This window comes from Hippoglossus hippoglossus, chromosome 15, assembly GCF_009819705.1.
Source record: "Hippoglossus hippoglossus isolate fHipHip1 chromosome 15, fHipHip1.pri, whole genome shotgun sequence".
NCBI lineage: Eukaryota > Metazoa > Chordata > Actinopteri > Pleuronectiformes > Pleuronectidae > Hippoglossus > Hippoglossus hippoglossus.
The window spans coordinates 12,994,365-13,008,578 of NC_047165.1; the positions used below are offsets into that span (position 1 = coordinate 12,994,365).

At 40.2% G+C, this 14,214-nt stretch overlaps 1 protein-coding gene across 1 annotated transcript; it reads right to left on the minus strand.

Annotated features, from left to right (window-relative positions):
- Positions 1 to 323: 323 nt before the first annotated feature.
- On the minus strand, positions 324 to 13,033 carry gclc (glutamate-cysteine ligase, catalytic subunit). Its single transcript, XM_034609620.1, has 16 exons — positions 12,359 to 13,033; positions 8,917 to 9,029; positions 6,515 to 6,697; positions 4,979 to 5,092; positions 4,817 to 4,875; positions 4,433 to 4,569; positions 4,165 to 4,239; positions 3,446 to 3,562; positions 3,178 to 3,316; positions 2,911 to 3,023; positions 2,719 to 2,811; positions 2,494 to 2,598; positions 2,309 to 2,390; positions 2,115 to 2,227; positions 1,159 to 1,279; positions 324 to 1,054 (listed from the first exon to the last, which is right to left on the minus strand). Exons 1-16 carry the CDS (start codon positions 12,506 to 12,508, stop codon positions 873 to 875), a joined length of 1,896 nt encoding a protein of 631 aa, XP_034465511.1. The 5' UTR covers positions 12,509 to 13,033; the 3' UTR covers positions 324 to 872.
- Between the last annotated feature and the right edge of the window lie 1,181 nt (positions 13,034 to 14,214).

Below are 14,214 nucleotides of genomic sequence, written 5' to 3' on the forward strand. Positions count from 1 at the left end.
ATAAAGGTTTCTCAAAGGAACCCAAATGTCTCAACAGCTTAGTGTCTGGACTTAATCCCTTAACATAGTAGTGTGATTTATTTACAAGTTAATTTCAAGTTTTGTGATAACAGTCATAATGCAATGTCCTCACTGTCTGTACTGCTCTGGTTACTTCACTACACTCAAATACATATAAATCTGCTGACTGCAGAGACTTGTCAGTCAAGATGCTAAAGTGTCTAGATGGAGTGATCTATAGACTTTTTGATGATGATGATGATGCGTTGTGGTGGCTCAGAAAACACACTGGTGAAACAATCATGTAAAAAAAAGTGAATAACTTACTGTTGTACATATTTATTATGAAGCAGCATCACATTGCAAACAATGGTTTACCATTTCCAAGTTGATGCAACATCACCATCAAGGTCCCACTACAATGTCAGCAGAAAAAAAAAAAAAGTATGAAAAAAAAGAATCAACCAAACGCGAAGAAAGCTCATATCCAGCAGAAAAGCCTCTGATGTTAAAGTAGTAAAGAGAAGAGATACAGTATTTACAGAACAAGACTAAAAGCAGCAGACTACTGTACAACTCTTAGCTACATTTACATTCTCACACAGGTAGGCTGAATTTCCAGAGAAAAATAAATACACATCTGATTTCTATTACATAACCTTTTTGTATGTCTTAACCCTATTAAAATAATTTTGTATAATCATAAAAATCTGAAACAGTATATATATATACATACAGGTGTGTTTTTGTTTTTTTTACAACACACACATGCTGTTTTGCATTCTCTTACACTTGGACTGCTTAACGCTCTGAGCCATACATTTGGTCTCTCTTCACATGCGTGTGTTTAAAATATTTTCTACAGTGTTTCCTCATTTAAACTTGTTAACGGGGTTTCCGATGAGCTCCGGGCACTGCTCTTCGCCTTTTCCGATCCTGTCACACTTGCGGAAGAGGTCGTAGTTGATCTTATCGGTCAGGACGCTGTCCTGCTTGTACTGCGGGTGCGTCGCGACAAACTCCCTCATCCACTTGGCCATGGTCATAAGTTCGCCTGTTTTGGGAAAAGACAAAGTTGCGCTCAGACTTAAAGCTGCATAAAGAGGAAAACTCTCTCATGGTTTAAAATTAAGTTTAAAACCTTTTTTGCATATTCACCTGAGGCACGCTTCTTGATGAGCTTCAGATAATTCAAAATGGTGCACCTGGTGTCGACGTCAACTTCCATGTTTTCCAGATAGCAGTTGAGGATCGGGATGAGCCCTTGAAAAACTCCCTCCTGGTGACAGAAGAAAACAGAAGAAATCTTGGTTTCAAAACAAGATGATAAATCTAGAGCCAAACTCTCAGCTCTGTGAGGATGTGCTAAGGCACAGCTGGGAGTTCTTCGAGCCGGGAACAACACAACAGTCTGCCATTACTCTGACCAGAGGGTTCAGACTTGTTCAAAGATAGTAACGAGCACTGCTAGCATCACACGCATTTAAATAGCGCAAATTAACTACTTTTTAAACAGTTAATACTCTTAGAGACTTTGCAGCCATTTTAATAATAACATTGATAACAATGTCTCAAAACAAAGTTTACAAAGTGCTTCACAAATAATAAAATATAAAAACAAATAACAACAGACTTATAAAAGAATAAACATATTAAATGAGACAGAAACTTAAGCATGACCACCCATTACAATAATAAAAGCTAAAAATATATTAAATCAGGGATAAGCTTTGATTAAAAAGGAAGCTACTGACTCAGCCTGCTGTATTTCCTCAGGCAGCGTGTTCCATAGCACCTGAATTTCAAAAGCTCTTCCCCCATTAGTCTGACAGAGTCTGGAGCAGTTAAAAGGCCCCTGCCAGAGGGTCTCAGAGAGCGAGCAGGGTTGTATGGGGATACTATGTGAATCTTTTCCCCAGGTGGAAAAATATCTTTCCAGTAAGAAGTTCCTGTTGCCTTGGAATTACACCATGAATGTCTTTATGATATTACATGGCGATCCATCCAGTAGTTGTAGAGGCATTTCAGTCTGGACTTAAGAGTTGGACTGATCAACATGGGGCACAGATATCATCAATACTAAGTCAAGTAATTTAATACAAGATGATTATCACCTTTCCATTGATGATCGTGTCAATGCTCATCAGCGTGTACTCCTCATTATCGCCTCCATCAGTCTCCAAGCCGTTCTGAGCAGAAGAGGCGCCGTCCAGCACCGTACTGCAGCCTATTGGTGGACGTAACAAGTTTACCAGCTGCTCTCATCTGCTAAACTGACCATAAGCATCGAGCGGTTTGTTTCACTCACCTTTAAAAATGTCCTTTCTGAAGTAAAACATGCCCTCCTGGACTGCATTCCTCTTCTGAGCCTCTTTCATGTTTTCATCAACCTAAAGAAAGAAAAGTGTGTTCTGTATGACAGAGCTGAAGCAGCACCCTGATGTCAGTTTAATTTCCCTTCATATAATTGGTAGAATCATCAGTGGTACTCACCTTTGACAGAGGGATTAGGAAGTCCAGTTTATAAGACAAGATCACTCTGGTCAGCAGCACGACAAACACCACGTACGCAGCGTTTTCAAAGTCAGTTAATTGCACCTAAAAAACAAAACAAAAAACATTAAAATAAACTCAAGTTTTTATGTACTTGATAGACTGTGTCTTTAAATAATAAACCAAGATTACAACTGTAGGTGGTGTTGAAGCTGTTTATATTACCTCCATGGGGCGAAACTCAACTCTCCAGCCGATGTCAGAGTTCGGGGGTGGAGGTTTAAACCTCATCGTCTGCCAGTTGGTCGACTGGAGGTTCTGCAGATGATGCAAGATAAATATTCAGATATGCTGAAGGCAAGTCTGCAATGTCGGCTCCCTTCTACCAAGTAGCTTGAGGTAAAATGGAAACTTTACCTCGAAGTGATCAGACTCGTTTTCATCATCCAGGTGTATTTTCTCCTGGAAGACAGAGAGTGGATCTCGGATGAAGAGGTGCGCTATGTGTTGGGCCAGCAGCTTGTCGATACCTGTGCACAGGGACATGATTATTCATATCATCACTTTACAAGCATCACGGATTTTCACTGTCAAGTTTTCATTTATTTCACATATTCCTATAGATGACAACATGGATGTGTTTTCAGACATATCTCTCCCCCCCATCTTTCCAGATGACCGTACCTGCACTGAGCAGCTGTTCGTTAATCTCCGTGTCTATCGTCAAATCGATGTCGTTGTACTTCTCGCCACAGCTCGACAGGTAGCTGTCGATGGAGTCGTATCTCGACTTGAAGATCCTGTATTTGCTGTTTTTCAAAGGCTGCAGGGGAAAAACTAGGGTAACTAGAGGTCAAATTAAGCAAAGCACACTCCCAAGAAGTCTTTGTCTTTTGACTCAAACAGTTTGCACAATAAGGAGACTGTTTGTTTTTCAGCTCCAGCTGCTCACCTTCAGCCCGCGCTCCTCCTGTGTCCTGTCGTCCACCGAGGCAGAAATAACTCCCCATCGACAATCAATATCTGACACATAGCCTCTGTAGAAGGGAGAGGCAGCACTCAGCGCCATCTTTAAAAGAGGAGAAAAAACAATATTCAGTAGACGTCATGGGAACAATAAAGTCAGAGCCTGTTTCTTTCATCAACCTCTTCTAGTTATTTATTTTGAAAATATATAAACATTTGTTTTTTTGTATTACATTTAAAGATGTACTTTACTTTTCATGCTGGCATTAAGTTTTAAAAAAAAAGTTTTTCCATAGCTCAGCAGTCGAAAAAGACTCCTGAACCGATGTCCAACTGTAGATGCCGGTGGCGTTGCACATCTCGGCAGAATTTCTTCACCTACACCATGAGACCAGGCCTCTAAGGTTGTCAAAGGATTCGCTGGATTTACCAACAACTACTTCATGCACTTTGTAAACTTGGTCACGACCTTGAGGAGGATCTTGTCTGGCTTTATCAAGGCTGGAGGAGAGGATTGTTTAAGTGCTGTTAAAATGGAACTCCGTATTTGTTGCCATTTAGAGACAATGTCAGATCCTTAAAGTCTTAATCGTTTCATACATAAAATATATTGTAAATCTACATAAGTTACAGTCCTGCTGAAAAAGACGTGACGTAATGAATCATATTATACAAGAGGAAGACCATGTTATATTTCCTACTCACCACAATGGGGCAGAAAGTTGCTAGTTGGTCATAGAGGTACCTGGCCTCATCGATGCTGCATGCCTGGAATGTAACCTGCAGCAGCACAATAAAGACGAGGCTGAAGTACAAAGTAATAAATAACTTATTGGGTTTGTAAAGTAGCAGTCACACAAAGCTTAACAGTGCATGTTACATCACCCTGTCTTCATCGCTAAAAACAAAAACATCGCTAAAGGGCTACAAAGTCTTAGGGACGCCACACTGGTCCATCATTTCTGTTCAGTACCTGCAGGCAGCAGTTGCCCATGCCAAAGCCCATGGCGTCCATGTAGATATGATCGGGCAGAGCCGCCCTCGCCGCTTCGCCGTCGTCCTCAGGAAAGTCCTCCACAAACGGAGATGGAGTGCACTTGTCTTTGAAAACTGGAACACAACACAGAAAAAAGAAAAATCCTTTATTTTCTAGTTTCTATTTCTATTCCGAGTCTTATTTATTTACCACTGCAATAATCTGCATTGTATAACATTTCAACTGATGGAGAACTTGAAAAGTGAATAGCATTTTAATCAAAAGTCACAATCTTACTGAAAAATGTACTTAAAAAAAAATCTTTATTACATAATAACTGGTTGTGATACTGTTTGTATTTTTTATTTAACTCCGACTTACTTGGCACATTAATCACAACCTTCTCTCCTCTTCGGTGACGTATGTTTCTGGTAAGGGTGCTGAAAAAGCAAATCCATGCACACACAATTTTTTTAAGTATTTTTTGCTGTATCCATAATGCAAACATACACACATGCTGAGGTTATTAGCATGAACAAATACCTGAATCTTGGGTGTCTGTTGATGGCTTCATCTGGGAAAAACAGTGACTTCGACACTCCCTTCTCCACAGGAGTTGGCCGGTGCTCTGGTTGGGTGAAACCTGGGCAACCTGACCTGGACAGAAACATACAGGAATATTACAGCGGATGTTCATTTTCTGGGTTCCTACTCGTGTCCATAAATCATTTTCCAGGACCTTTTCAGAGATAATGGAGCTGGTTTGACAGAACAGGATCACAACATGCACTAACATGTTCTTATCTGTGGAAATGAGATTTAAAAGACATGCAATCTATAGCTATGGTTTTACAGAAACACTTTAGATTATACGCCACTAATTTATCTATATCTTTTCCTACTGTTGTTTTTTTATTTCTTGCTTTGTTTTAATACTATTTTTCCATTTGTATGCATTTGCATCATTGCATTTTATTTCTAGGTCTGGAAAGTGCTATGTAATCCTGAATCCTTTTTTCCTATAAATTTATAAACCATTGCTGCCAGGACACTGATAACTTCACTTTACAATGACTTTACATTTTAAATGTACGTTTCAAATTAGAGTATGCTGGGATAATTATTAAACTCTTATCAGTTTACCACGCTACACTTTAGCCCCTTTACTAGTCTTTATGAAGCTAATCACACTCATTGTGAGGTAAACCTTTTCATGTCATTATATATGGTCCATCAAATAGTAGCCAGTATTTAGCTGGTGTGAGGTTCTCATAGATTGTTCTGACCTCGACTTCCTGTTCATTATTCACCAGCTCTCTATACAATGACCCACACACATTTGAAATCATTGCTCGTCGTCACAGTTGAGTCACAAACCTTAAATCCAAAGTGAATATAAAAAGCTAGCAAACAAGCCAACTAACAACCAAACCAAAGACCCCAACTAAACCAAAATCATATTATTCAACTAAAAGCTACTTTAATCTGTAAACCTAACAAAAAGTACCACAGTCACAATCCTGCAGTGCCTTACACCAACAGCTGAAGGATATTGTAAAAGTATTACAATACAGTGTTGACATAAAATAACTATTTGAACGTTAATATGATCCTGAATTTTGGTGCAGCTCAGAATCAGGGGCCGGTCCAGGATTTTCTTCTTCCACTTTCTTTACCATTATGAGATTTTTTTCCTACATTCTTGTTGATTTCTCAGAGAAAAGTTCATGGATCTTGATGAAGAAAATCAGACATGTTTAGGTGAGTGATATGTATGAATGTGTGCAATTTGGTGCAGATCAAACAAAAAATCCAGATGTAGTGAATCTAAATGGCAGAAATTGTTGGCAGAGGTATGCATGCACTCTACAAGTTTCTATAGTGGTTTTTAAGGAATGCGATATTTTATTAATTATTGTGATTGTAATTTGGTGAATCACTTGATTGAAAAGTGTGTGAAAAAAAATTAGAGAAAAATGCAATTATACTTTTCCTGCAAGTAAAAGGAGAGGAGAGGAGACGGTTGAAATCAAACTTTCAACCCGTTTTGGTTAATTATCCCAGTATGAACTTGCGTACCTTGGAAATGAGGTGATGGTGCAGAGGGTTTCGTTCTGGCTGAGGACAGATGAGGCCTCTCGTCGTCTCTTCCCCATGTTGCCCTCCACAGTGTTGAACTCTGACATGGTGCCGCCGTACGGCTGCCCTGGAGTTCCCTCAATCATGTAGCTGCCGTACTCTGGCCTCCAGAGCGTTGGGTGACTGCAGGGATATAAAAGGTGTTGTGAAAAGGTTAAACTTTTATCAGCCAGCAATAAGAAGGCCACAATAAAAAAGGCTCACTATATCAATAAGCTTTCTGATAAAATAAACTGACCACTTTCACCTTATTGTATATCAGCCATAGTCTTGGCGGGACGAGCTAACTCGACGTATTTGTGCTTCAGAGCGTGCTCGGTGGTGTGGGCGACAGAGGGGCAGTAATGAGGAATGCATCGGCTCTACTATTCCCACTGTCACTGGTATTTACCCTGGGTGAAGTTGGCTTCACAGATTTACATAGACGTCATAGGCAGAGAGCAAGCTTAACACTCATGAGCTTGTACAAACACATTTCCACTGCCTGCAGAGAACTACCCTTTAAAAAAAGGAAAGCTACCATAGTTTTGATATGCAAATTACATTCCTATGTGGAGCTCCGATCCTCATCACTCACAGCCGTCCTCAGGCAAATTAGCTTAACCTCAAATGTACACTCTGGACCTTTTGGAATTAATCTGCCAAACTACTGTAAAACGTTAACACTGTTAGATTGTTTGTTTGTCAGCAAATTTCCACTTGGTGGAAGCAGGAGACACGAAAGAACCAATTCAATTTCGGCACAGTTCTGGACAATGAGGCGGATCCTGGCAGTTTTTGTCCCTTTCTTTAACATTAAAGTTTTTTGGGGCATTTTCACTTATTTCCCAGGGAACAATTCATGGATCTAGATGAATAATATCAGGCATTTTTAGGGGACTGATATCTATGAGTGTGTGCAATTTGTTGCAGCTCAGTTGAGTTTAAGGGGACTGTTGGAGCTTGGTGTAGGAATGTGCTCTGCCGAGTTACATTCTCCGAGTTACATTCTCCGAGTTACCTAGTTTATCATCTGTGCTCTTTGATCTGAAGTGACTTGAAGTGCACATACGTGTCTGTACACTTCTAGTGAAATTCTTGCACTTCACAAAGAATTCAGGTCACCAGCTTCAAAAAATGTTGACTCCGGGGATAAATAAAATCATGTTTAGGCATAAAAAAAAGAGGGTGTAACAAATGTTGGGCTCAAAGTGAGCACTATCACTACAAATGGGAAGAATTTTAAAACAGAAGGCGAGAAGGTCCACACACCAGTTGATGCTCCAGTGAACTTTTGAAGTTACTTGCTAGGTAGGTAACATTTGAGGCACGGAGGTAAAATAGACAGGTAAAATAAACAAGTTTACTTTCTGAAAGAATTTTAAAACAACTCCACAATACCATCAACAACTCTTCAATCTTGGCTTCTCTCGACTTAGACTAGGTAAAGGCTTTTAATAATTCCTCAGTATTGTGTTAAAATGACTCACAATTGTTTGTGTAGTGCATCATTGGTCACATGTAATATGAACGATGAATGCTGACTTTGAAAGTCAAATGGCCAGTCAGCAGTATTCAGGCTTATAGGCAAATTCTGTTTGTTTGCCTGAAGGGGAAATGCTGCTTAACTCTGCTGTTCTCCACTTCCTTCCATTTTTCACTTGTGACTCCTGAAACACATGTGACCCTTTACAGGCTGTCATAGGTGGTTATTATTTGATTTTGAAGCTTAAAGAAGCACAAAAATAAAATCGATTTATTTATTTATTTATAGTATATTATTCATGTGTTCATATCGTACATGCGCCGCTGTGATGTGTCTTTGCGTAGGCATCATAGTTGGAGTTAGTCCACTTACAACACAACTATTATGGAATGCCTATTTGGCGGCAACAACAACCCTCATCTGGGCAGCTAAGACATGTATGATGCGTTTTGAGATACACCTGTCTCTGTTCATTTGATTCAGAATTCAGAGAACGCGCATTTGCAAAGTGAGCAGCAAGTGGAGTACAAGAGAGTACGGAGAGTGACAAAGGATAACGAGGAGCGGCCGTTGAAGGAAAGGAGCAGAGTTGTCTGTCAGCCAGATACTATTATCTGTTTTGTCCGTGTGTCCTTCAGCCCCATTTTATCTGTTGGTAATTGAAGTGTGGCATTTACTTATTGAATGTCATTCAGATTAAGAATTTAATTAATTATATTTCTAGCCCATTAAAAACAAGGTGGAAACAAAACTGTAACCACAAAGAAAAGAAAATATCCCCTGTTTAAAAGTGACAGTATAAAGACAGCTACAACTTTTAAAATGTGTAATACATCGAGGTGAATGTTCACACGTGGGCTGTGGAAAGCTTACATACTTGGGGTTTATCTTTTCACCCTGGTCTTGGAGAGTTTCCAAAACCTCTTTGCCATTCAGGACGAGTCGAACCTTCTCATCCTTCTCATCCAGTTCCACCAGCATGTACTCAACCTAGAGACAAACATTTAACATCAAAGAGAAAGAACACACACAAGATTACATTACAGTCAAACACTGCATTCATATACATGTCTAACTTCATACACCAGACGACAGCAGCAAACCAACATTTTCAAGATCAGACTGGGACGCCATCACATCAATTCCAATCCACCAGTCATGTTTCCTTGACTTTGACTCTGCTACCCCTGTAATCCCCTGTCTGAAAGAGGGATTAATCTATAACAACAGCATTCCACATTGTTCCAAATCAAAACACTTTGTTGGAGCTTTAGCACGCTGACGTTTTACAGGACTGGTGTTGGGCAAAAACTAGTAATGCAAACTGTTGTGAAGGTCATAAATAAAGAAAAAGAAAGTCACGACAGGCGACATGCGACAGGCAAGCATAATTATCCTAACATGCTGTATAACAGTTTTTTGTCTCGTTACAGTGCTGCTGCGGGGTGCAGCAGGACATTTAACTCTGAAGAGTGTTATCATGATTGTTAAAACATAGATCAGAAGTAACATCTCGTTCTTTATGGCAGACAAAGTCCTATATGTAGTGAACATAGTTACGATACTTCGGTCACATCATCTGCAAGGGTTTATGTGATGAGGACAATGTGCAGTGGCAGCGCTGTAAAAACTATAAGCAGTAGAAAATATGTGAAGCCCATGTGGGTTGTAGATCAAAACTTAAAACGCTTAGAGTTTTGTTTTCAAGATTTCAACACAGCCACATATTTGCAACTATCAATATCCCCACCTTTGAAGCTGTGTTGGGGAATTTCATGTATAAGATAATGTGTTGATAAACTGACAAAACAATGTAATAAGGGTTTTAACTTGGACTACACTAGGTCTGGATGGGGATAACTACATATCTAATTATCACACTATTGTACAGCACCTTCACAGATCTTATTGAAATCTGGCGAGCTGATTTGGTCACATAAGAAATTCAAAGAACTGAAATTTCATGTGTCTCAGATCCTAATTAAAGGAGATATGGGCTAACAAACTTTGAACTTGTTATGGCCTTTATTGGCCATGTCACAGCAAATAATAGTTCTCATATTGTTTTAAAGCTCTTTTCCAGTTCCAGATTTATCTAAACAGTAAACTATCCCCAATATAAAAAAATAACACAATTATGAGTGAATAGAACAGTTAAAGTTGAATTGAAAAAAACCTAATTTAAAATTTGTCAAATGTTCACCAAAGTTAACTTGTATTTTGTTATTTTACTTATATTAAAATATATATATACATACACTTTACAAAATATGTCCTAATAAACAATATGGACCTATGACTGAAATAAAGCCAAATACTTTGTATTAGTAGTTTAGGAATTAGTTAATAGGAAGCTGAATGATTGGTAATACTCAATATAAATATGAATTAAAAAAAAGGCTGTTACACAACCATTACTAAGTAAGTTTGATAACTTTATGGATATGTAGACCAGCCATTCCCAAACTTAAGAATGCCACGGCCCAATTTGAAAACTGAAAAATGTGTGCGGCCCACCCACACCTTTAATCACAACAATTACAACTATATGATCCACACACAGGACTAGAATCATACATATTATTAATTTTATAGCAAAAATAATTGTATATGAACACAGGCATATGCAGTGCAAATCCAATAACATCCACATTTAAGCGTAACAATTTGCAAAGCAACCAATGTAAAAAAAACATGAAGTGCAAATAGGGTATTGTTAAAAATATATTCTTGCTGTTTGTATAACAAGCACAACAAGAATATCCGGGAGAAGACAAACACATTTGAGGCATAACCAAATATACTTAAGGCGTTTAAGCCCCCCCCCCCCAAAAAAAACGCTCGCTATCACATGTCCATAAACTGACATTAACACTGGATTTCCTCTGGTCTGACACCTCAAGCAGTTTATCTCGATATACTTGATATTGAATCACACATCGCGTGAAGTGACATTGTGTCACCCGTAACTCACCCGATGAGAGGGGGGATGTTGCCGCGTAGCTGGCTCCGATGCTCTCTCGGCGTATTTTTAAAAGGTCCTCACTTAGTTTTTAGTTTTGAATGATTCAGTTTGACTTTCTGACTCCCCTTCGTCATCAGCAGCTTTCCTCTGCTCCATCTTGCTCAACCCAGCACACAACAAAGTTCTCCCTCACCTATGATTCCCCCACTAAGGATGCGTTCAAGTGTTAATGTGACGGTCAGCAAATACAACGACACCTGCTATATAGGTCAGATAAAATGAGAACAACGTGGAATTTAAATCTCATGTCTTTGTTTCATTACCTGTGATGATAACTTTTTTAAAAATCAATCGTAAATGTTTGGTGGTAATCAACGCTTACTTACAAATCTGAAACTTTTTTATCTATTTATTTTCTGATGACCTCTCACGGCCCACCTGCAGTGGCTTCACGGCCCACCAGGGGGCCGCGGCCCACACTTTGGGAATGACTGATGTAGACATCCACCCTGTGTAGTAACATTGAGTCTATTAAGAATTGAATGAGACAACAGTGTGTAAATACAGTGTTATCACAGGTGTTGTAACAGAGAGCTGTTTTCACCTGTAACAATTGATTTGACTATCTCGTTCTCAATCAGCTCACAGGGCCTATTGTATAATGGAGACATGTCAACACAACATTGAAAACTGCACCATTTAAGCGTAATGTGTTTAACAAAAGTGTGCATCAGGGAAAAATATCAATGAGAGCGAAATAACATTTAAACTGCAGCTATATTTAGGTTAAATGCATTTTTCTTGCATTAAGAGCAGAAACGAGCTTCAAAAGACAATACTACTGTTACACTGTTACATCATGGAAAGAATGTTGATGACAGCACGACAGCATTGATCACTGTATTTAAGCTAAATGCACATTTTCTTGCACTGAGAGCAGAAGCAATTACATACGTTCTGTATCAATACTACAGAACTGATGCTGAATGGAAACATGTCAACAACAGCAACTTGCTATTGAAAGGCGCAACTGTATTGAAGCTAAATGCTGTTTTTCTTTCATTGAGAGTTGAAGCATTGTCCCATAATGGGAAAAGTGTCAGTGACAGAAACGCAACAGTGAAAGCTGCAGTTGTATTTAAGCTGGGTTTCTTGCATGAAATACAGTTTTCAGCGTTGAGATCAGACGAATCGTTTTCTGTATCAACACAATAGCCCTGTTGCATCATGCAGACGTCTCATGACTGACCGAAGACACATGTTATTATGAATAACAGCCCCAGAGGATATGTTTTCCCAGATCAGTTCAAAGAGTAGAAAGACAACACAAACAAAAAACCCCACAACTTCTCACCTCATCGCCCCATTTCAGCACGTCCCTCTGCCGCTCCTTCACCTTGTGGTAGATGTTGAGGAACTGGATGATGCCGTGTTTTCTGATGTGGTCCGCATACTTCTTGGTTTCCTCCCAGTTCAGCGGAGAGCCCTGTGACAGCAGACCCATCGCACGCACACGGGGAGCTGGAGGCTGCGGTCCTGTCTGTCTTCACACTTCAACCTGCACACAGACCGTTAGCTAGCTAGCTAGTGTAGCCTCGCACGGAGCTAGCATGAAGTCCGGGGCTGGACGAACGGTGGCGGGTGTGGATCGTGAGGCCGGTGTCGGACGCCTACACCGGCAGAACTCGCAGTCTCTGGGCGGCTGTTAGGCGGAGTGTCCTGTCGGTAACCTCAGCTGGGCATCCAGGAGAAGCAGGCCCCTGCGCATCGCTTGCTAATGACCGGTTAGCTCGGAGACGTATGACACCAGCACCCCGGCTGGTAGCGGGGTATTAAATTAAACGATTTACCGGGTGAGCGCTTGGAAGCCTCAGCTCCGATGCCGGCGGCAGAGTGAGGCCGGTCAGTGTGCACCACAGGGCGGTCAGGTCCCAGCGGAGTGAGCCGGTCCGTGGGTCGGTGTTTCCAAACCTGTGCCTCCTCACGGCGCTGCGCTCACAGTTCAACAGAGCGACGCCACGCCCTCCCGGCTCCGCACATGTGACGTAGAGCGTGGTGACATCACCGTGACTCAGCATTCTCCGCCGCTGGGGCCCTCCCACCGAGCTGTCAATCAGAGTCGGTGGGGGGGGGGGGGAATAAATTGCACGATAAATGTAAATATTTGCACAAATTGAGAATTCACTGGAAACCACAGAGCAGCCCTGGTGGTGTCACCTTTAACCTGAGCAGCCCTATGAGAAAGAGCAAAAGCAGCAAGAGAAAAATTATATAAATTCACAACTTTTATTACAATATTTATTACTCATTCCGCATAATACAACAGAATAATATTTCACCTTTTCATTTTGATTCAAACCAAAGTAACTCCTCATATCGCGATGTCCCGAAATAGGGACCAGGTCAGACAGAGTTTTTTAAGACTATAGATTGTATATAAATACAATCTGTAAATAATTATTATATACGTTGTACATCTAACACATACAACTGGAGAAAAGTGACGCAAAATGTAAATGTATATATATATTTATGATAAATATTTGCAATGAAAGACTCACTCCCCCTGTAGATCCAGTTAATACTGGGGTATTAGCTGGGGTCAGTGCCCCCATGGCCTGCCCATGCATCCACTCCTGTATACTGTAGGCCTACTTGTGAGCATTTCTCTCCAACAGCCATTCCCAAACTTAAGAATGCCACGGCCCAATTTGAAAACTGAAAAATGTGTGCGGCCCACCCACACCTTTAATCACAACTATATGATCCACACACAGGACTAGAATCATACATATTATTAATTTTATAGCAAAAATAATTGTATATGAACGCAGGCATATGCAGTGCAAATCCAATAACATCCACATTTAAGCGTAACAATTTGCAAAGCAACCAATGTAAAAAAAACATGAAGTGCAAATAGGGTATTGTTAAAAATATATTCTTGCTGTTTGTATAACAAGCACAACAAGAATATCCGGGAGAAGACAAACACATTTGAGGCGTAACCAAATATACTTAAGGCGTTTAAGCCCCCCCCCCAAAAAAAAACGCTCGCTATCACATGTCCATAAACTGACATTAACACTGGATTTCCTCTGGTCTTACACCTCAAGCAGTTTATCTCGATATACTTGATATTGAATCACACATCGCGTGAAGTGACATTGTGTCACCTGTAACTCACCCGATGAGAGGGGGGATGTTGCC

Excerpts from the sequence above, each read along its gene's own strand:
- gclc (XM_034609620.1), bottom strand. The coding sequence starts at position 12,508 with ATGGGTCTGCTGTCACAGGGCTCTCCGCTGAACTGGGAGGAAACCAAG. Across the intron at positions 3,563-4,164 it reads CAACTTTCTGCCCCATTGTG|ATGGCGCTGAGTGCTGCCTC; the intron begins GTGAGTAGGAAA and ends CCTCTTTTAAAG. Across the intron at positions 3,024-3,177 it reads CGAACAGCTGCTCAGTGCAG|GTATCGACAAGCTGCTGGCC; the intron begins GTACGGTCATCT and ends CCCTGTGCACAG.